The sequence below is a fragment of the Bombina bombina genome, chromosome 3 (genome assembly GCF_027579735.1).
Source record: "Bombina bombina isolate aBomBom1 chromosome 3, aBomBom1.pri, whole genome shotgun sequence".
NCBI lineage: Eukaryota > Metazoa > Chordata > Amphibia > Anura > Bombinatoridae > Bombina > Bombina bombina.
This window is the reverse complement of record NC_069501.1, coordinates 471,687,816-471,711,090: the sequence shown is the minus strand read 5'-3', so window position 1 is coordinate 471,711,090 and position 23,275 is coordinate 471,687,816. Positions and strand designations below refer to the sequence as shown.

The 23,275-nt window shown below is 39.8% G+C and overlaps 1 protein-coding gene across 4 annotated transcripts in view; it reads right to left on the bottom strand.

Moving 5' to 3' along the window:
* AMPD2 (adenosine monophosphate deaminase 2) overlaps nt 1-23,275 on the bottom strand; it is a 195,195-nt gene that overhangs the window by 131,854 nt on the left and 40,066 nt on the right. For all 4 annotated transcript variants that reach the window (XM_053706770.1, XM_053706773.1, XM_053706771.1 and 1 more), the window contains exons 2-6: nt 19,186-19,313; nt 17,274-17,404; nt 10,057-10,125; nt 9,726-9,831; nt 8,772-8,958 (exon numbers count right to left, since the gene is read on the bottom strand). In XM_053706770.1, the coding sequence (XP_053562745.1) occupies nt 8,772-8,958; nt 9,726-9,831; nt 10,057-10,125; nt 17,274-17,404; nt 19,186-19,313 (621 nt within the window). The remainder of the gene's footprint in view (nt 1-8,771; nt 8,959-9,725; nt 9,832-10,056; nt 10,126-17,273; nt 17,405-19,185; nt 19,314-23,275) is intronic.

Below are 23,275 nucleotides of genomic sequence, written 5' to 3'. Positions count from 1 at the left end.
TCAAGTGTATTTTGTCTAGATTATTGATCAGAATATTGTATAAAAATGTTATGGAATACAGTCCCTGATTATAAAGATTAATTGCGGAATCTAGGTTGCCTAATTCCCATTTTAAGTTAGTATTCTTGATCTTTTGATAAAAAGAAATACCTTAGTTGGAGATAGGCATAAAAGCCATGATTGTTGAGTTCAAATTCTCGCTTAAGTGTTTCAAATGTTTTCATGTCATCTAGTCCTTCTTCCTTTACTTGAAATAGATTCCTAATGCCTTTATCTATCCACTCTTTAAATACTAAAGAAGTGATTCACGGAGGGAATTCTGGAATGCCTCTTATAGGTAGGTGTTTGGATAGTCAGTGATTAACCTGAATTTCCTGCATATATATCTGACAGGCCAGTTTTGGCCTTTGAATATATGCATTTCTAATAAATAGTTTGGAAATAGTTTGGAATTTTAGGTTTAGCACAGAATAATAATAGCTTTCAAGGAGAATGGAGCCACAATTTTCAATTCAAGGTTTATATCTAAAACCACTTTCACTAGAGTCGCTAAATTATAATATTTTAAATTAGATAGGTCTAAACCTCCTGCAGATTTATGAAAACTAAACTTTGTAGAGGAGATCCAGATTTTTTGCCAGATCAACCTTTCTGTAACTCTGTTAAAGTTTAAGATGTCTTTAGTATATATAGTAAGTGGCAAATGTTGTAGTAGGTATGGTAGCTGAGGAAAAAACTAAATTTATGCTTACCTGGTAAAAGTCTTTCTTTCCGGACATGGAGAGTCCACAACGTCATTCCAATTACAAGTGGGATATTAAACTCCTGGCCAGCAGGAGAAGGCAAAGAGCACCCCAGCAAAGCTGTTAAGGGTAACTTCCCTTACCCATAATCCCCAGTCATTCAGCCGAAGGAAAATGTAAAAAGAAGAAAACACAAGGGTGAAAAAGGTGCCTGAGGTTTACTCAAAAAAACTAACAAATTATAATTAAAAAGAGTGCATGTCCGGAAAGGAAGAAATGTATCAGGTAAGCATACAATTTGTTTTCTTTCCTAAGACATGGAGAGTCAACAACGTCATTACAATTACTAGTGGGAACCAATACCCAAGCTAGAGGACACGGAATGAACAGGGAGGGAGAAAAAGGCAGGAGGACCTAAACAGAAGGTACCACCGCTTGAAAAACCTTTCTTCCAAAAGAAGCCTCAGCCGAGACAAAATTATAAAATTTGTAGAATTTGGAAAAAGTATGCAGAGAGGACCATGTAGCCACCTTGCAAATCAGTTCCACAGAAGCTTCATTTTTGAAAGCCCAAGAAGAGGAGACAGTCCTAGTGGAATAAACCGTAATTCTCTCAGGAGTCTGCTGTCCAGCAGTCTCATAAGCCAAACGACTCAAATGTCTCAACCAAAGAGACAGAGTAGTAGAAGTGGCCTTCTGACCCTTACGTTTTCCAGAGAAAACAACAAACAGGGCAGACGTAGCTCGTAAGTTAAATTTTAGAGCTCACACAACATCCAAGTTATGCAAAAGACGTTCCTTATGGGAAGAAGGATTAGGACAAAAAGAAGGAACAACAATTTCCTGATTAATATTTAGATCCGACACCACTTTATGGGAAAAAAAAACAATTTGGTACGAAGGGCCACCTTATCAGCATGAAAAATAAGGTATGGTGAATCACACTGCAGAGCTGAAAGCTCAGACACTCTGCGAGCATTAGAAATAGCAAGAAGAAACCAAACCTTCCAAGATAACAATTTTATATCAACAACATGCATCGGCTCAAACGGAGCCTGTTAAAAAACTTTAAGAACTAGATTAAGAACTAGAGTAAGTCTGCCAGATGTTTGTGCAAAAGGATAGATAGTGCAGAAATCTGACCCTTTAGAGTACTGATTAATAAACCCTTCTCCAGGCCATCCTGAAGAAAAGACAAAATCCAGGGAATCCTCACCCAGCTCCAGGAAAACCCTTTAGATTCACATCAATAAAGATATTTATGCCATACCTTATGGTAAATCTTGCGAGTAACAGGTTTGCGAGCCTGGAGCATAGTTTCAAAGACCGCTTTAAGGATTCCAAAACTTTACTATTGTTGGCACAACATGACCATCCTTTTCAAACCACAAACGTCTATATTGCCAAACTAACCTACTTTTACAGCAAAACGATCGTTCATAATACTATAAAATAATTTTATATTTCTAGGTGACGTAATTTATTCGAACCCTCTTTTAAGGGCCATTCACTAGCAAACTCCATCGCCAATCCTAATGCGATATCTTACATACCATTAACTGACGATTTTGTCACTCGGCTCATGCGTATTGCGACCCGCTGTCTCGCGTATGCGCATATACTATCTCTGTTACCACACTTACCCTTAGAATGCTGTTGGAATAACGCTTGATGCTGGATTGATGCTGCGTGACGTAAACAATGATGAGTCAGGAATATCGCGCATGCGCAAAACAACATTTGTCCACCATTTTCATAACCTAGGTTATCGGTCACGATTGGAGGATGATAAAGACTAGCCAGCGGTGGGTTCAGAAAACAATTTATTTTCAAAGTAAGATATATAATAAACTGGAGTAATTGTAAACGCAAAGCCAATTACAAATATAGGTAAAATATATTCATCTTGCAATTGGAGATTAGTTTTTATCACAGTTTAGTGTCCCTTTCAGAAAAACCATGTCTAGACAGAACTAGGCGTTCAATCTCCAAGCAGTCAGCTTCAGAGAACCTAGGATTGGATGGAGGAAAAGACCCTGAATTAGAAGGTCCTTCCTCAGAGGTAACCTCCAGGGAGGTAGAGATGACATCCGGACCAGATCTGCGAACCAGATCCTGCCAGGCCATGCAAAAGCTATTAGGATTACTGATGCCCTCTCCTGTTTCATACGAGCAATGACTCATGGAAGGAGAGCAAACGGAGGAAACATATAAGCCAGAGAGAACATCCAAGGAACCACTAGAGAATCTAGCAGAAGGGCCTGAGGATCTTGACCTTGAATCGTACTTTGGAACCTTGGCGTTTTAGCAGAACAATATTAGATCCAACTCTGGAATGCCTCACCTGAGGGTTATCTGAGAGAATGATGGAGATGGATAGCCCACTCCCGGGGTGAAAGGTCTGTCTGCTCAGAAAATCCACCTCCCAATTGTCCACTCCTGGAATGTGGATGGCAGATAGAAGACAATAGTGAGCTTCCGCCCACTGCAGAATGCAAGTCACCTCCTTCATGACCAAGGAACTCCGAGTTCCTCCCTGATGGCTGATGTGAGCCACTGAGGTGATGTTTTCCGACTGTTATCTGATAAACGGGACTAAAGATAATTGAGGCCAAGCTGTCAAGGCATTGAAGATTGCTCTCAACTCCAAGATATTTATGGGAAGAGAAGACTCTTCCTGAGACCACAGGCCCAGAGCCTTTAGAGAACCCCAAACAGCTCCCCAGCCTGACAGGCTGGCATCCATTGTACCAATAACCTAGGAAGGTCTCAGGAAGCAAGTGCCCCGAGACAGATGTTCCTGTGAAATCCACCACAAGAGAGTCTCTTGTTAGGGGGTCCAGATTTATCCTCTGCGATAAATGTGAATGGTCTCCATTCCATTGACGGAGAATGCAAAGCTGCAGCGGTCGTTGATGGAACAGAGCAAAAGGAATGATGTCCATGGAAGTCACCATCAGACCAATCACCTCCATACATTAAGCCACTGATGGACGAAAAGCAGACTGGAGGGAAAGGCAGGAAGCAAGAAGTTTGGATTTTCTGACCTCCATCAGGAAAATCTTCCATGGACAGGGAATCTATGATAGTCCCTAGGAAACACACCTTTGTAGATGGAACTAGTTGAAAAGATGGTGTCTGAACCCAGATGTCGTCTAGATACGGCACCACAGCAATTCTCTGGGATCTGATCACTGCCAAAAGGGCTCCCAGAACCTTTGTGAATATTCTGGGAGCTGTAGCCAGACCAAATGGAAGGGCAACAAACTGGAAATGGATGTCCAGAAAGGCAAACCTTAGAAACTGGTAATGATCCCTGTGAATGGGAACGTGTAAATACGCGTCCTTCAGGTCTATGGTCGTCATGAATTGATTTTCCTGGACCAATGGAAGAATGGAACGAATAGCTTCCATCTTGAAGGACGGAACCCTGAGGAATTTGTTTAGAAACTTTAGATCTAGGATGGGACAAAAAGTTCCCTCCTTTTTGGGAACCACAAATAGATTTGAATAGAATCCTAGTCCTTGTTTCTTTTGAGGGACTAGTTCCCAGAGAGGATAGGTCCTTCACGCAATTTAAGACGGCCTCCCTCTTTACCTGGTTTGAGTGTAATCTTGACAGGAGAAATCTGCCCCTTGGAGAGCAAGACTTGAATCCTATTCTGTAACCCTGGGATACTATGTCCATAGGCCATAGATCTGGGACATCGCATATCCAAGCCTGCCGAAAAAGAGAAAGGATGCCCCATACCTGATCCAAACTCGAATCGGGGGCGTACCCTTCATGCTGATTTAGAGTCAGCGGAAGGATTTTTGTTTTGTTTTCCCTTGTTCCAGGGCTGGCTGGATTTCCAAGTGGACCTTGATTGGTCTGGTTTGGTGAAAGAGGAAAAGGCGGACTTCTGTCCCTTAAAGTTGCAAATGAAATGAAAATTAGAAGACTGTCAACCCCTAGGTCTATTCTTCTTGTCCTAAGGTAGGAAAGATCCCTTTCCACCCGTAATCTCAGAAATGATTTCCGCCAGACCAGGTCCAAACAGAGTTTTACCCTTATAAGGTAAAGCCAAAAGCTTGGCCTTTGAAGAAACATCAACTGACCAAGATTTTAACCACAGAGCTCTGTGGGCTAGCACAGTGAAGCTAGACATCTTAGCTCCCAGTCTAATTATCTGCATATTGGCATCACAGATAAAGGTATTGGCCAGTTTGAGAGCTTTGATCCTATCTTGGATCTCCTCTACCGTAGTTTCCTCTGAAATGAGATCAGACAAGGCATCGCACCAATAAAATGCTGCTCCCGCAACTGTGGCAATATTCACTGCAGGTTGCCACTGTAATCCTTGATGGATATACATTTTTTTTAAGTAAGCCTCTAGCTTCTTATCCATTGGATCCCTAAAAGAGCAACTATCTTCTATAGGAATGGTAGTTCTCTTAGCAAGCGTAGAAATAGCTCCTCCTACTTTAGGTACAGTGTACCATGAGTCACAAATAGAGTCAGTAACAGGAAACATCTTTTTAAAAACAGGGGAAGGGGAAAAAGGAAACCTTGGCTTATCCTATTCCGGAGCTAAAATTTCAGACATCTTCCTTGGAACAGGAAAAACCTCCTCAGAAGATGGAGAATTCTAAAAAATCCAGTTTAGAAGACATCGTAGGGTTGACAGCAGCCGAAGGTTCAGAGTCGTCCAAAGTAGATAGAACCTCTTTCAGTAGTAACAGGAGGTGCTCAAGCTTAAATCTAAAATTAACCTCTGAAGATTTTTCTTCTAAAGTGTCAGAGTTTGAGATTTCACCTTCAGAAGCTACTGAAGTATTTTCCTCATCAGACAATTGAGAAAGACTGACTAATGCACACTTAGAATCAGAAGCCTTACTATCAGGCAACTGTTTAGATTTTCTCTTACGCTTACCTGAGGAAGAGAAAGCTGACAACAACACTGAAACTGCAGAGGTAAATCCTTAGGTAAATAAACACTCCCAGGTGGTTGAGAGGACACAGAAGGCACAGTATGAGAAACAACTAACGCTTGGGACTTTTGAGGAGAAAGTTGAGGCATGTCACGCACAGCATTATCCTAAGAGACACTTGGCTCAGAAGGAAGTAACTTGTCTTTACATTTGAAAGTTTTAGTTAAACATGAGGAGCAAAATTGCATAGGCAGGACAATTTGGGACTCTAAACACAGTAAACAGTTATCCATAGAGATAGATTGATCTTGTTCTGAGTCCATTGCTATAGTAGAACAATTCCCACTAGCAATGACAAAATAAAATATTTTTTTTTTTTTTTAAATATCTACCCAAAAAAAATTTAAACATCAAATGTAATAATACATATAGATGGTCGATTGTATTGAAAACAACCTCAGATTGCCTGAGGCTCCTACCGGCCAGAAAGACACCCAACTAGTAAGAGGAAAAAACGGAAATCTCTTTGCAGAGATCCTCTCCTCTTAAACGATCCTTGTAGATGCTAGAAAAAAACCTTCTAGCCGCAGCCAACACGAGAAGCCTCTAGCTGTGTAGGAAAGTTTTTACTATCTTCCTCAATAGCTCCGCTCCGAAAACCGGAAGTGCGGACGTCACGTGAGCGGGACCCAAATGAACTGCGCCATCTGAAAAAAAAGTGTGCAAAAGAGCCTCACAGTGAAAAAACTGCAGTTTAATAAAACCGTTTTAATACAGGAATAGATAAGCCCCATCAAGCACAGCCCCATGAAGGGCAATAACTAAGAATAAGCCTCTCAACATAGAAGCAATAAAATATGATAAGTCAAAGAATAAAGGAAATCCTCTATCATTAACCCCTAGCATCCCTTAGCCAAGTGAACTCCCTAAGTCTCATACTGGATTATAAGTGCCAAGAATTGTCCCCATATGAATTCTTAACTGATAAGGATTATTATGTCCCAAAATGGATCTGATAATGAGGATTAACCTCTTAAGTGCTGCATTTCTTTTGTACCTAGAAGGCAAAGGCACTTACCTTAGATCCAAAGACAGATGCTGCTCCTTAGGTGTGGCAGGTACTTCACTCCCTGTCATGGACCTGTAGGAAAAGAAAGAACAGAGTAGCCAACTCTGGCTTTCTATAATAAAGGGTAGCAAAGTGTTAAAAGTAAAGCAAAGACAACCTCGCCGCCACCACTACTCTTACTAAAGAGATTGACATGGACACAGCTAGACTCCAATCCTTGCTTGCAGGGACAAGTACCCATAAAAGGATTATATCTTCAGATACCAACTTCGCACATCCTCCATTGACAGAGGCAAAGAGAATGACTGGGGATTATGGGTAAGGGAAGTTAAAGCTTTGTTGGGTTGCTCTTTGCCTCCTCCTGATGGCCAGGAGTTGAATATCCCACTAGTAATTGGAATGACGTTGTGGACTCTCCATGTCTTAGAAAAGAAAGATAGTTTTAATTAAAGTTATTCTGGCCGATAGGGAGATTGGTAACCGAGACCATCTTTTAAGATCTTCCTCAAGCTTAATGAATAGTGGAGCGAAGTTTAGTTTGTACCACCTAGTTGGATCTCTACATATTTTAATTCCCAGATAATTAATTGAGTCCACAATTTTAAAAGGGAATTGATAATTATTTGAACTCGGAGGTATAATCCATAACAACTCTGATTTATCCGGATTCATTTTATGTCTGGAAAATTATCCAAATACATCTGCAAGATCTATAAATTGCTTAATGGATGATTCTGTCTTACTTAAAAATAGTAAGAGATCATCTGCAAAGAGCGTTAATACAGATTTATATTGACCGACAATGATGCCTGTCATCTCCTGTCGTAGAAGGATTGCAAATGGCTCCAGTGATAAATTAAATAACAGTGGTGATAACATCCCTGTCGTGTCCCTCTCTCTAGTACAAAGTTATCATTAAGGCATTTATTTATTTTCAGGTTAGATACAGGTTGCTGGTAAAACAGTTGTATAAGATTTAGAAAATTACCCTGGAAATCATATCTATTCAAAGCCGTGACAAGGTGGTCCCAGCTGATTAGGTCAAACTTTCTTTTTTATATAGATATGAAATTCAAATTACCCAAGCTCTGCCGCCCACTTCAAAAGTAATTTTTTTGTGAGCTAAAGGTTTAAATTGTCCTCCAATTAGCACTCTCCCCATATGGCACTTTTGTTGTAGCTAGAGCGCTGATTGGAGTACAATTCAAACCAACAGCTCACAGAAAAAATTGCTTTTGAAGTGGACGGCAGAGTGTAGGGTATTTGAATTTCATCTATATTAAAAAGCAAGTTATATTGCATCTTCAAAACAACTGATCAATGAAACTCCATCTAAAATATCACTAACATTCCGGATCTCATTTTAAAAAGGGGAGCAATTACCATCACTTTAATGAAGAACCAATTTTATAACTTCATATGAAACTTATCCAATTCTTAAATGTCCAGTCAACACAATAGTTTTGCATAATCAACAAATGCAAGATAACAAGACAATGCAATAGCACTTAGTCTGAACTTCAAATGAGTAATAGATTTTTTTTCTGACAATTTTAAAAGCTGTCTATTTCCACTCCCCCTGTACCATATGACAGCCATCAGCCAATCACAAATGCATACACATACCATGTGACAGCCATCAGCCAATCACAAATGCATACATTTATTCTGTGAATTCTTGCACATGCTGAGTAGGAGCTGGTGAAGTGCAAAGACTGTGCACATTTTGTTAATGGAAGTAAATTGGAAAGTTTTTTAAAATTGCATGCTCTATCTGAATAGTGAAAGTTTAATTTTGACTTGAGTTTCCCTTTAAGAAAAAAACACCATTGCATAGACAACAAATAGATATAACAAAATTAAATAACTTTATTTAGAGACCATAGTTGTTGCAGACACAACAGATTTAATGGTTAAACTGAGCCATAGCATATCATGAGTGATGTAAAACTAAATCCTATGTAACAATTTCCACTAATGTTTAATATGTTTAATAGGCATTAATTGAGAATTAAGCTCAGGCAATATATTACAGACTCATGACATACCTGCTGCTATAGGGGTGTCGGGTGTCTCCTCCTGTAGGGGACTGTCCATGCTTCCCTCACTGAGCGCCTTTAGATGCTGGGCTGTTATTCGGCAGAAGCTTTGAAATGACAGATTCATGTACTTCTGGCGCATAAACAAAGCTCGAACCACACTCTTAGCTGCATCCAGCAAGTCTGTAAATGGGACCTAAGGAAAAGAAGAGGTGAGAGGCACACAATGGTAGGAGAGAGGGGCAGGCACAGGCAAGCGGGTGATAGATGCATACTCAAGGAAGGGAGAGCACTTCTGTGGGGAAAATATGAGAATGACATGGGCAAAGGGCAACCAATACAAAGAGGAATGTAAAAAGGGTAAAAAGAGCATGGCAGGGCACACACTTGCAGTGGCACAGCAAGGAGGTGACGAGACACACCTGATGGGGAGAGATGGAGTATGGACCTGCCCCAACTGGGGAGATGAAGAATGTTAGATACTGTCTTGGTTAGAGTTAAGGAAAGGGAGGGAGGGGATCGTAGTTATGTCTAGAGAGGAGAAAGGAAAATTTATTGTCTACAAAGAATGAAAAACTGTATCTATTTTCTTTTAATGCTATTTCTATTTTATTAGCCTATATCGAGATTTAAAAACATATACATTTTTTTACTATAGAGTCAGATACATAGATAGATGTACATATTAAATAGATAGATAGACAGACAGGCAAAGATAGATAGATAGATAGATAGATAGATATAGACAGACAGAGAGAAAGATATATGTAGATAGATAGATAGATAGATAGATAGATAGATAGATAGACAGACATATGATAAATAAATAAATAGATAGAACAACATAAACAGTTTTAAAACTAAATTTAAGTAAATATTTTTGTGAGAAGTCTTAAAAATCCATAGTGTCAATAATTATACTATTTCCTTAATTTTATTTGAGCATTTTTCAAACCAACTCACCCCACATTTTTCATCCCCTGCAATGGAAACTCGCAGATACTCTCGCTCAGTAATAACCTCTTTAGGGAGATAATCCACATAGTCTTCATTTGCCTCTCTGAAATACCTACCGTTCAACAAAAAGGAAAAGCAAGGAGGAAAGAGGAAGAAAAGGAAGGAGTACCAAAGGAGGGAGAAAAAGGAAGAAGGTGAGAAAAAAAGTAAGCAGATAATATTGTGCGATGCAGATAAGAGTTTTGTTTTTTAAAAGTTAGTAACAATTTGGAAACATTACAAGTAGTCAAGTGAATGAATAAGACTCACTGTAGACAGAAAGAGAGGAGAAACTTACTCTAAGTCCGAGTTGCTGTCAATTTTCATGAAATCTTGTTTAGCTCTAATTAAAATGTCAGGCTCAAATCTATGAAAAAAATGAGGTGGGGAAGAGATACAGTGTAGAACTAAGTTAAATGGAAATAGACAAAAAGGAAAGGAATACACATAAAGAGAGATATTGAAGAGAGGGAGGGGGAAGACACAACAGAGAACCCTAAAAAAGTAGTTTGGAATGGTTTATAATAATATCCTCTTTGCTTTAAGGTATTTCCTTTTCAGCATTCATCTCTGCAACTAGTTTTTCCCATGACTCAATTTATTAAGGCCTGACTCCACTTTAAAATTGCTTTTAATTCTCTAATATGTCCCTCATGGTCCTAATTATCTGTAATGCAATAACTGTTGTCTATACTCAAGACCAGCCAGATGCCTTCCAGTGTCTTATATACCACACAGATTTTCCACTTGGCCCACTTTCTCTGTATCTCTTCTAAAGGCTTTTGAGTATATTTATCTTATGTCATTTGCTTGTAAGGACAATTCAAATATAAATGTGCTCCTGTACTGATCAACCAAACTGTGTGGCATGCAGCAGGATCAGAGTTCTGAAGTCTGCAGGGTACACTCAAACCTCTTTTGACAGAGTGGTAAAAAAAAAATTCTAGAGGTAAATTACATGAAAAGCAGACAAGATAAATAATTGAGTACATTGCATACTTATGTTACCATGTAGTATTAAACATTTTAGTCTAGATTGCAAGTGGAGCAGTATTTTTCACAATATTTCTAGCATAAATACGCACTCCAGTGAAATCCATACCACTATTATAACTTGAGCATCTTTGTGCTCGTATTATAAGTTCAAAGTAAAATTTTCCCTTAAACACAAATAACCAGAGCTGAAAAACATAATTTATGCTTACCTGATAAATTCCTTTCTTCTGTTGTGTGATCAGTCCACGGGTCATCATTACTTCTGGGATATAACTCCTCCCCAACAGGAAATGCAAGAGGATTCACCCAGCAGAGCTGCATATAGCTCCTCCCCTCTACGTCACTCCCAGTCATTCGACCAAGAATCAACGAGAAAGGAGAAACCAAGGGTGAAGTGGTGACTGGAGTATAATTTAAAAAATATTTACCTGCCTTGAAAAACAGGGCGGGCCGTGGACTGATCACACAACAGAAGAAAGGAATTTATCAGGTAAGCATAAATTATGTTTTCTTCTGTTATGTGTGATCAGTCCACGGGTCATCATTACTTCTGGGATACCAATACCAAAGCAAAAGTACACGGATGACGGGAGGGATAGGCAGGCTCATTATACAGAAGGAACCACTGCCTGAAGAACCTTTCTCCCAAAAATAGCCTCCGAAGAAGCAAAAGTGTCAAATTTGTAAAATTTGGAAAAAGTATGAAGCGAAGACCAAGTTGCAGCCTTGCAAATCTGTTCAACAGAGGCCTCATTCTTAAAGGCCCAAGTGGAAGCCACAGCTCTAGTAGAATGAGCTGTAATTCTTTCAGGAGGCTGCTGTCCAGCAGTCTCATAGGCTAAACGAATTATGCTACGAAGCCAGAAGGAGAGAGAGGTAGCCGAAGCCTTATGACCTCTCCTCTGACCAGAGTACACGACAAACAGGGAAGACGTTTGTCGAAAATCCTTAGTTGCCTGCAAGTAGAACTTGAGGGCACGAACTACATCCAGATTGTGTAGAAGACGTTCCTTCTTTGAAGAAGGATTCGGGCACAGGGAAGGAACCACGATCTCTTGATTGATGTTCCTGTTAGTTACTACCTTAGGTAAGAACCCAGGTTTAGTACGCAGAACTACCTTATCTGAATGAAAAATCAAATAAGGAGAATCACAATGTAAAGCTGATAACTCAGAGACTCTCCGAGCCGAAGAAATAGCCATTAAAAATAACACTTTCCAAGATAACAACTTTATATCAACGGAATGAAGGGGTTCAAACGGAACTCCTTGTAGAACGTTAAGAACAAGGTTTAAACTCCATGGCGGAGCAACAGTTTTAAACACAGGCTTGATTCTAGCTAAAGCCTGACAAAAAGCCTGGACGTCTGGATTTTCTGTCAGATGCCTGTGCAACAAGATGGACAGAGCTGAGATCTGTCCCTTTAATGAACTAGCCGATAAACCCTTTTCTAAACCTTCTTGTAGAAAGGACAATATCCTAGGAATCCTAACCTTACTCCAGGAGTAACCTTTGGATTCGCACCAGTATAGGTATTTACGCCATATCTTATGGTAAATCCTTCTGGTAACAGGCTTCCTAGCCTGTATCAGGGTATCGATAACCGACTCAGAAAAACCACGTTTTGATAAAATCAAGCGTTCAATTTCCAAGCAGTCAGCTTCAGAGAAGTTAGATTTTGATGTTTGAATGGACCCTGTATCAGAAGGTCCTGTCTTAGAGGTAGAGACCAAGGCGGACAGGATGACATGTCCACTAGATCTGCATACCAAGTCCTGCGTGGCCATGCAGGCGCTATTAGAATCACTGATGCTCTCTCCTGTTTGATTTTGGCAATCAATCGAGGAAGCAGCGGGAAGGGTGGAAACACATAAGCCATCCCGAAGTTCCAAGGTGCTGTCAAAGCATCTATCCGAACCGCTCCCGGATCCCTGGATCTGGACCCGTAGCGAGGAAGTTTGGCGTTCTGGCGAGACGCCATGAGATCTATCTCTGGTTTGCCCCAACGTCGAAGTATTTGGGCAAAGACCTCCGGATGAAGTTCCCACTCCCCCGGATGAAAAGTCTGGCGACTCAAGAAATCCGCCTCCCAGTTCTCCACTCCCGGGATGTGGATTGCTGACAGGTGGCAAGAGTGAGACTCTGCCCAGCGAATTATCTTTGATACTTCCATCATTGCTAGGGAGCTTCTTGTCCCTCCTTGATGGTTGATGTACGCTACAGTCGTGATGTTGTCCGACTGAAACCTGATGAACCCCCGAGTTTTTAACTGGGGCCAAGCCAGAAGGGCATTGAGAACTGCTCTCAATTCCAGAATGTTTATTGGTAGGAGACTTTCCTCCTGACTCCATTGTCCCTGAGCCTTCAGAGAATTCCAGACAGCGCCCCAACCTAGTAGGCTGGCGTCTGTTGTTACAATTGTCCAGTCCGGCCTGCTGAATGGCATCCCCCTGGACAGATGTGGCCGAGAAAGCCACCATAGAAGAGAGTTTCTGGTTTCTTGATCCAGATTCAGAGTAGGGGACAAGTCTGAGTAATCCCCATTCCACTGACTCAGCATGCACAATTGCAGCGGTCTGAGATGTAGACGTGCAAAGGGTACTATGTCCATTGCTGCTACCATTAAGCCGATCACCTCCATGCATTGAGCTACTGACGGGAGTTGAATGGAATGAAGGACACGGCATGCATTTAGAAGCTTTGTTAATCTGTCTTCTGTCAGATAAATCTTCATTTCTACAGAATCTACAAGAATGGAACTCTTGTGAGAGGAAAAAGAGAACTCTTCTTTTCGTTCACTTTCCATCCATGCGACCTTAGAAATGCCAGAACTAACTCTGTATGAGACTTGGCAGTTTGAAAGCTTGAAGCTTGTATCAGAATGTCGTCTAGGTACGGAGCTACCGAAATTCCTCGCGGTCTTAGTACCGCCAGAAGGGCACCCAGAACCTTTGTGAAGATTCTTGGAGCCGTAGCCAATCCGAATGGAAGAGCTACAAACTGGTAATGCCTGTCTAAGAAGGCAAACCTTAGATACCGGTAATGATCTTTGTGAATCGGTATGTGAAGGTAAGCATCCTTTAAATCCACTGTGGTCATGTACTGACCCTTTTGGATCATGGGTAAGATTGTCCGAATAGTTTCCATTTTGAACGATGGAACTCTTAGGAATTTGTTTAGGATCTTTAAATCCAAGATTGGCCTGAAAGTTCCCTCTTTTTTGGGAACCACAAACAGGTTTGAGTAAAACCCTTGTCCTTGTTCCGACCGCGGAACCGGATGGATCACTCCCATTAATAACAGATCTTGTACACAGCGTAGAAACGCTTCTTTCTTTATCTGGTTTGTTGACAACCTTGACAGATGAAATCTCCCTCTTGGGGGAGAGAATTTGAAGTCTAGAAGGTAACCCTGAGATATGATCTCTAGCGCCCAGGGATCCTGAACATCTCTTGCCCAAGCCTGGGCGAAGAGAGAGAGTCTGCCCCCTACTAGATCCGGTCCCGGATCGGGGGCCCTCGATTCATGCTGTCTTAGGGGCAGCAGCAGGTTTCCTGGCCTGCTTGCCCTTGTTCCAGGACTGGTTAGGTTTCCAGCCTTGTCTGTAACGAGCAACGGCTCCTTCCTGTTTTGGTGCAGTGGAAGTTGGTGCTGCTCCTGCTTTGAAATTCCGAAAGGGACGAAAATTAGACTGTCTAGCCTTAGCTTTGTCTTTGTCTTGAGGCAGGGCGTGGCCCTTACCTCCTGTAATGTCAGCGATAATTTCTTTCAAACCGGGCCCAAATAAAGTTTGCCCTTTGAAAGGTATATTAAGTAATTTGGACTTAGAAGTTACATCAGCTGACCAGGATTTTAGCCACAGCGCCCTACGTGCCTGAATGGCGAATCCTGAGTTCTTAGCCGTAAGTTTGGTTAAATGTACTACGGCCTCCGAAATGAATGAATTAGCTAGTTTAAGGACTCTAAGCCTGTCTGTAATGTCGTCCAGCGTAGCTGAACTAAGGTTCTCTTCCAGAGACTCCATCCAAAATGCTGCCGCAGCCGTAATCGGCGCGATGCATGCAAGGGGTTGCAATATAAAACCTTGTTGAACAAACATTTTCTTAAGGTAACCCTCTAATTTTTTATCCATTGGATCTGAAAAAGCACAGCTATCCTCCACCGGGATAGTGGTACGCTTAGCTAAAGTAGAAACTGCTCCCTCCACCTTAGGGACCGTTTGCCATAAGTCCCGTGTGGTGGCGTCTATTGGAAACATCTTTCTAAATATTGGAGGGGGTGAGAACGGCACACCGGGTCTATCCCACTCCTTAGTAACAATTTCAGTTAGTCTCTTAGGTATAGGAAAAACGTCAGTACTCGCCGGTACCGCAAAGTATTTATCCAACCTACACAATTTCTCTGGTATTGCAACAGTGTTACAATCATTAAGAGCCGCTAAAACCTCCCCTAGTAATACACGGAGGTTCTCCAATTTAAATTTAAAATTTGAAATATCTGAATCCAATCTGTTTGGATCAGAACCGTCACCCACAGAATGAAGCTCTCCGTCCTCATGCTCTGCAAGCTGTGACGCAGTATCAGACATGGCTCTAGTATTATCAGCGCACTCTGTTCTCACCCCAGAGTGATCACGCTTGCCCCTTAGTTCTGGTAATTTAGCCAAAACTTCAGTCATAACAGTAGCCATATCTTGTAATGTTATCTGTAATGGCCGCCCAGATGTACTAGGCGTCACAATATCACGCACCTCCCGGGCGGGAGATGCAGGTACTGACACGTGAGGCGAGTTAGTCGGCATAACTCTCCCCTCGCTGTTTGGTGAAATTTGTTCAATTTGTACAGATTGGCTTTTATTTAAAGTAGCATCAATACAGTTAGTACATAAATTTCTATTGGGCTCCACCTTGGCATTGGAACAAATGACACAGGTATCTTCCTCTGAATCAGACATGTTTAACACACTAGCAAATAAACTAGCAACTTGGTTACAATCTTATTTAACAAAAACGTACTGTGCCTCAAAGAAGCACTAAACGATTAACTGACAGTTGAAATAATGAACTGAAAAAAAAAAAAACTGTTATAGCATCAATCCTGAAAACAACACAACTTTTAGCAAAGGTTTGTTCCCATTAGTAAAGTAACAATAATTAATTTTGAAACGTAAAAATTACAGAGCAACGTTTTTAATCACAGTCAATATATAAGTCTCACAGCTCTGCTGAGAGAATCTACCTCCCTTCAAAGAAGTTTGAAGACCCCTGAGTTCTGTTAGAGATGAACCGGATCATGCAGGAAATACAAGAGTAACTGACTGGAAATTTTTGATGCGTAGCAAAGAGCGCCAAAAACGGCCCCTCCCCCTCACACACAGCAGTGAGTGAGAAACGAAACTGTCACAATTAAAACAAGCAACTGCCAAGTGGAAAAATAATGCCCAAACATTTATTCACTCAGTACCTCAGAAAATGCAAACGATTCTACATTCCAGCAAAAACGTTTAACATAATAAATACCTATTAAAAGGTTTAATATACTTTTTACAGAGTAATTCCAGTGAAGTACCATTCCCAGAATACTGAAGTGTAGCGTATACATACATGTCATTATAACGGTATGGCAGGATTTTCTCATCAATTCCATTCAGAAAATAAAAACTGCTACATACCTCAATGCAGATTCATCTGCCCGCTGTCCCCTGATCTGAAGCTTTTACCTCCCTCAGATGGCCGAGAAACAGCAATATGATCTTAACTACTCCGGTTAAAATCATAGTAAAAACTCTGGTAGATTCTTCTTCAAACTCTGCCAGAGAGGCAATAACACGCTCCGGTGCTATTGTAAAATAACAAACTTTTGATTGAAGTTATAAAAAACTAAGTATAATCACCATAGTCCTCTCACACATCCTATCTAGTCGTTGGGTGCAAGAGAATGACTGGGAGTGACGTAGAGGGGAGGAGCTATATGCAGCTCTGCTGGGTGAATCCTCTTGCATTTCCTGTTGGGGAGGAGTTATATCCCAGAAGTAATGATGACCCGTGGACTGATCACACATAACAGAAGAAATTAACTGTGATTCCCATTGTGAAGTTACCAGAAACCTACTAGTTAAACCTTAAACAAGTTCAAATCAGTGACATAATCGCCATTCAGCAGGAATATCCCTTACAATACAGGTGTTTACATCAATACCGTTCTATAGTATGAAATGGCAATAGAACTTTACATGTGAAATGAACTGTTTCACTTCCAAAAGAATAGCAAAACTTGTAAATGAATTAGTTATACATTGAGTTAGGGCATTATGGGTATACGGTACGTATGTCATTTGTATGCATTATACTATAAACTGCTCATTATAGCCCACATATTGTTATTTGCACCAAGTCTCTTTTCTGTTCTGCCTTGCCTTGTTTAAAATGTTTCCCCTTTTTTTCTTTCCTTATTCCCAGTTCTATATACCGTTTATCTCCATATTATCTGTAGTTCTCATGTTCAGTTATGAAAACTTACTTAATGTCCTGGCTAATCTGTCTCTCCAGACGCTGTCTCCTTTCCTCAAGCTTCTCAATAGGACTCTCTTCTGGAAACTCATAGGGAGCTGAACGCATTTCGCTGTCTGCAAGGGAACGACTGAAAAGTTCCTTGAGGATAAAAAAGAGAATTAAATGAAGAAAAAAGAAAAAAGCACATATTAACGGAAAGGGATAAAAAAAAAAACAGGTCTTTTAGACATATAGGTAATGAAAGAGACTAAATCTAAAGGATTGAAAAATTAAATGATCAATTCAGGAACCAAAATAGAATCATTCAGCATATACAGGGAGTGCAGAATTATTAGGCAAATGAGTATTTTGACCACATCATCCTCTTTATGCATGTTGTCTTACTCCAAGCTGTATAGGCTCGAAAGCCTACTACCAATTAAGCATATTAGGTGATGTGCATCTCTGTAATGAGAAGGGGTGTGGTCTAATGACATCAACACCCTATATCAGGTGTGCATAATTATTAGGCAACTTCCTTTCCTTTGGCAAAATGGGTCAAAAGAAGGACTTGACAGGCTCAGAAAAGTAAAAAATAGTGAGATATCTTGCAGAGGGATGCAGCACTCTTAAAATTGCAAAGCTTCTGAAGCGTGATCATCGAACAATCAAGCGTTTCATTCAAAATAGTCAACAGGGTCGCAAGAAGCGTGTGGAAAAACCAAGGCGCAAAATAACTGCCCATGAACTGAGAAAAGTCAAGCGTGCAGCTGCCAAGATGCCACTTGCCACCAGTTTGGCCATATTTCAGAGCTGCAACATCACTGGAGTGCCCAAAAGCACAAGGTGTGCAATACTCAGAGACATGGCCAAGGTAAGAAAGGCTGAAAGACGACCACCACTGAACTAGACACACAAGCTGAAACGTCAAGACTGGGCCAAGAAATATCTCAAGACTGATTTTTCTAAGGTTTTATGGACTGATGAAATGAGAGTGAGTCTTGATGGGCCAGATGGATGGGCCCGTGGCTGGATTGGTAAAGGGCAGAGAGCTCCAGTCCGACTCAGACGCCAGCAAGGTGGAGGTGGAGTACTGGTTTGGGCTGGTATCATCAAAGATGAGCTTGTGGGGCCTTTTCGGGTTGAGGATGGAGTCAAGCTCAACTCCCAGTCCTACTGCCAGTTTCTGGAAGACACCTTCTTCAAGCAGTGGTACAGGAAGAAGTCTGCATCCTTCAAGAAAAACATGATTTTCATGCAGGACAATGCTCCATCACACGCGTCCAAGTACTCCACAGCGTGGCTGGCAAGAAAGGGTATAAAAGAAGAAAATCTAATGACATGGCCTCCTTGTTCACCTGATCTGAACCCCATTGAGAACCTGTGGTCCATCATCAAATGTGAGATTTACAAGGAGGGAAAACAGTACACCTCTCTGAACAGTGTCTGGGAGGCTGTGGTTGCTGCTGCACGCAATGTTGATGTGAACAGATCAAAACACTGACAGAATCCATGGATGGCAGGCTTTTGAGTGTCCTTGCAAAGAAAGGTGGCTATATTGGTCACTGATTTGTTTTTGTTTTGTTTTTGAATGTCAGAAATGTATATTTGTGAATGTTGAGATGTTATATTGGTTTCACTGGTAAAAATAAATAATTGAAATGGGTATATATTTGTTTTTTGTTAAGTTGCCTAATAATTATGCACAGTAATAGTCACCTGCACACACAGATATCCCCCTAAAATAGCTATAACTAAAAACAAACTAAAAACTACTTCCAAAACTATTCAGCTTTGATATTAATGAGTTTTTTGGGTTCATTGAGAACATGGTTGTTGTTCAATAATAAAATTAATCCTCAAAAATACAACTTGCCTAATAATTCTGCACTCCCTGTAGTATGGAGATAAGAGAGTATTACTAGAGCATAAATAGTTACCTCTGCTATTTCCTTGTACTTCCCCTCCATGGATGTTCTCAGTTCTCGACTCAGATGCTTCAGACTATGGGGAGAACCAGAAAATGACTTGGCTGACTGCAAAGGGTGAAAAGGAGACCCCCGAATATCTGAAAAGCAGATTCAGAGGATGAATTAATAAGATCCAAGTTAAAGAAGGAATCAAAATGAGAGAAAAAAATGTGTTCTTTATGAAAGTCACCATGAGAATGGTGCCATCATATGAAAGTCATATGGAGTCCCTGCCCTCAACTCTTAATGCTAATGGGTTAAAATGTGTGCCAAAAAAGGAAACAGGGTTATCACTAGGCCAGAGTTAATGGAAGCTATGGGGTTCTGGCCACTAGGAACTCCACATGCGTGAGCACAGTGTTATCTATATGACAAACATGAACTAACACCCTCTAGTGGTGAAAAACTGTCAAAATGCCCTGAGAGAAGAGGCGGCCATTAAGGGCTTAGAAATTAGCATATGAACCTCCTAGGTTTAGCTTTCAACTAAGGATACCAAGAAAAGTAAATTGGAAAATTGTTTAAAATAAATTGCCATATCAGAATCATCAAAGTTTATTAGAGACTTTTCAAAGGGGGTATGTGTGGTCTTCTAAAAACAGGAACATTATAAGTTTTACTAACAAAGCAACCATTTTAAATGCTTATGAAAAAGATATTTTAATTTAGATCTAGTGCTGTGTACTAAGCATTTTTTATAATATGTGTACATAAAAAATGACAATAATGTAGTCAGAATTTCCTGTAATTTTTGCTTTTGAGAAAGAAAATCATTGAGGTAAAGCAATACCAACCCTTTATGTTTCTGAGAATTAAAAACTAGCTTTTAAATCTGAGAAATATGACTAAAATTACACCTTAAAGTTACAAGAAGTCCAACATTTTTCTTTCATGATTCAGATCGAACATAACATTTTAAACAACTTTAAGTTACTTCTATTATCAAATTTACTTTGTTCTCTTGGAATCTTTCGTTGAAAAGCAAGGATGTAATCTCAGGAGTGGCAGTTGTTTTGCAAGAATGTTATCCATTTGCAAGACCACTAGATGGCAGCACTATTTCCAGCCATGTAGTGCTCTAAACACCTACCTAGGTATCTCTTCAACAAGGTCTTTTTTTTTTAAATTGTATGCTCGATCTGAATCCCAAAAGAAAATTCTGTTTCATATCCTTTATTGGGACAGTAAAAACCTTAAGAATTTTTTAAAAAAATCAACTTTGCTCCTCTTTCTTGTAATTTATTTCTGAAAATTGTGGATTTTCTAATTCTTAGAAGAAGGAAATGCACACTGTAGACTTAGTAAAGCTAACTCTGCTACATATCTTTCCTTAAAGGGCCAGTAAACCCACAAAATAATGTTATATAATTCTGCACATAGTGAATAGACAGCGTGCCCAATGCGCTTAGGGAAAACAAACAGACCCGCTCAGTAGAGCTAGGAGCGGCGTACTGTAAAAGTCATTTTTGTAGGAAAATTTCTCTAAAATCCTTTCAGGTAAAAAGCTGGCGCTAAGCTGATGTTATATAATTCTGCACTAGGTGCAGAATTATATAATATTATTCTGTGGGTTTACTGGCCCTTTAAGTGTCTTCAGCAGGTAGCTGCAAAACATTACAGTTTATTCTAACTTAATAATCATAGCTAATTTTATTGCCCTGAGACTCATGCTAAGATTGGCTCCTCCAAATAAGGCAAGTGGTGAGTGGAGTTTTGTTATTTGAAAGACAATTACTACAAACAAAATGTTAATTTGTTTAAAAAAATGTTTACATTTGGCTGATATTTTACCCTATAACAAGACAGCAGAAATATCTTGTAATTTCAAGGTGTTTACTATACTTTTAAGTTAACCCTAACATCAAGCATTTTCAAATATTTGCATCTATATTTGTGTACTCTAGAAAGACAGAATGTTTCATAAATAAAAATGTACAGAATGAAACTATTTTAGCCCAAGGGTTATCAGGTCTTATCAGGTGAAGAGAACAGGGAAGGTTAAAGTATATTGTTTACCTGGACACTTATGCGTTACACATGCTGCAGGGTGTGCAGGGAGGAACATGAATAGTGCTGTCCATGATAACTATTTGTGTGCTGCCCAGGGGTGCAATTCATGTTCCCCTCTGCACACCCTGCACCATGTGTAACTCATAAGTGTGCAGGAAAACATGGCCAAGGTGGCAAACCTATTACTGGCCTCTGTTTTTGCAAATCACTAGGCTTTTGGACTGACTAGCAGGCCGAACCCTGAGCTCTTTAAATCTTTGTCCTTTAGTCACACGTACCATATGTGCATATGCAGCTGAAACAGTAACAGCTTTTACTAGAAGCATTTTTGCTAATAAAAGTGTAAATACAAAAAAAAAATATTATATATAAAGTTGAAATGCACTCATACACATTTCAATTTTGACCATTCTTTCCCTTTAAAGTTGCAAATTCTCAGATATGTTAGGGAGCTGCTAGCTCTGTACTTGCTATGTTTCTCTTTGTAAAATGACTTGAAAATACCACTGCCTTTATCCAGCTGGTTGACTTGAAAGTGACCTAAGTGTTCCATGTTAAAGGGACAGTAAACCTTAAAAAAAATGTTATATAATTCTGCACATAATGCAGAATTATATAACATTACATTAGCCAAACTTTTTAAATCATAATATTGCCTTTTTATTTTTAAAAAATATCGCCGTTTTACAGACCTGCTCTCTGGGCTCTGCTGACCGGGTCTGTTGTTTTTACTGAGCGCATCGGGCCAGCTGTATAGTCACAGCCCAGCCCGACCGCGCCATTAGACACAGTACAGCTCGCTCCCGCTGTCAGACAGAGCAGGAGCGAGCTGCATTGTGTCTAATGGCGCGGTTGGGCCGGGCTGTGACTATACAGCTGGCCCGATGCGCTCAGTAAAAACAACAGACCCGCTCAGCAGAGCCCAGAGAGCGGGTCTGTCAAACGGCGATATTTTTTAAAAATAAAAAGGCAATATTATGATTTAAAACGTTTGGCTAATGTAATGTTATATAATTCTGCACTATGTGCAGAATTATATAACATTTTTTTTAAGGTTTACTGACCCTTTAAAGTTGTTCTACCCAAAACCCATTATTTAAAAAGCACATTAGAGATAAGCTACAAGAACACCCAGACAGGATGCTTACTTGTCACTTATAAATAATAAAAAGCAATTAAATTGATACTGAAAGGGACATGAACCCCAGCATTTTTCTTTCATGATTCAGACAGCGAAAACAATTTTTTAAAAAGTTTCCAATGTACTTGTATAATCAAATTTGCTTTGTTCCTGTTATTCTTTGTTGAAGAGATACCTAGATAGGTTGCGTGCACATCTCTAGAACACTACATGACAGGAAATAGTGTTGCCATTTAGTGCTCGTGTTAAAGGGACACTGTAACCAAAATTTTTCTTCCGTGATTCAGATTGAGCATGAAATTTTAAGCAACTTTCTAATTTACTCCTATTATCAAATTTTCTTAATTCTCTTGGTATCTTTATTTGAAATGCAAGAATGTAAGTTTAGATGCCGGCCCATTTTTGGTGAACAACCTGGGTTGTCCTTGCTGATTGGTGGAGAAATTCATCCACCAATAAAAAAGTGCTGTCCAGAGTACTGAAACCAAAAAAAAGCTTAGATGCCTTCTTTTTCAAATAATGATAGCAAGAGAACGAAGAAAAATTGAAAATAGGAGTAAATTAGAAAGTTGCTTAAAATTGCATGCTCTTTCTGAATTACAAAAGAAAAAATTTAGGTTCAGTGTCCCTTTAATGTATAACATTGTTGCAAAACTGCTGTGATATAGTGCTGCAGACACATGCACACCGCTGAGCTTATACATTCCTGCTTTTCAACAAAGGATAACAAGAAAACAGAAAATTTGATAATAGAAGTAAACTGGAAAGTTGTTTAAAATGATATGTTCTATCTAAATCATGAGAGACAAATGTGGGGTTTTATGTCTCTTGAAGTCAACATAAATAGTAACTTATTTTGAGGACTATAAAAAACAAAATTACAACACATATCATAAAATGTTTACGTAT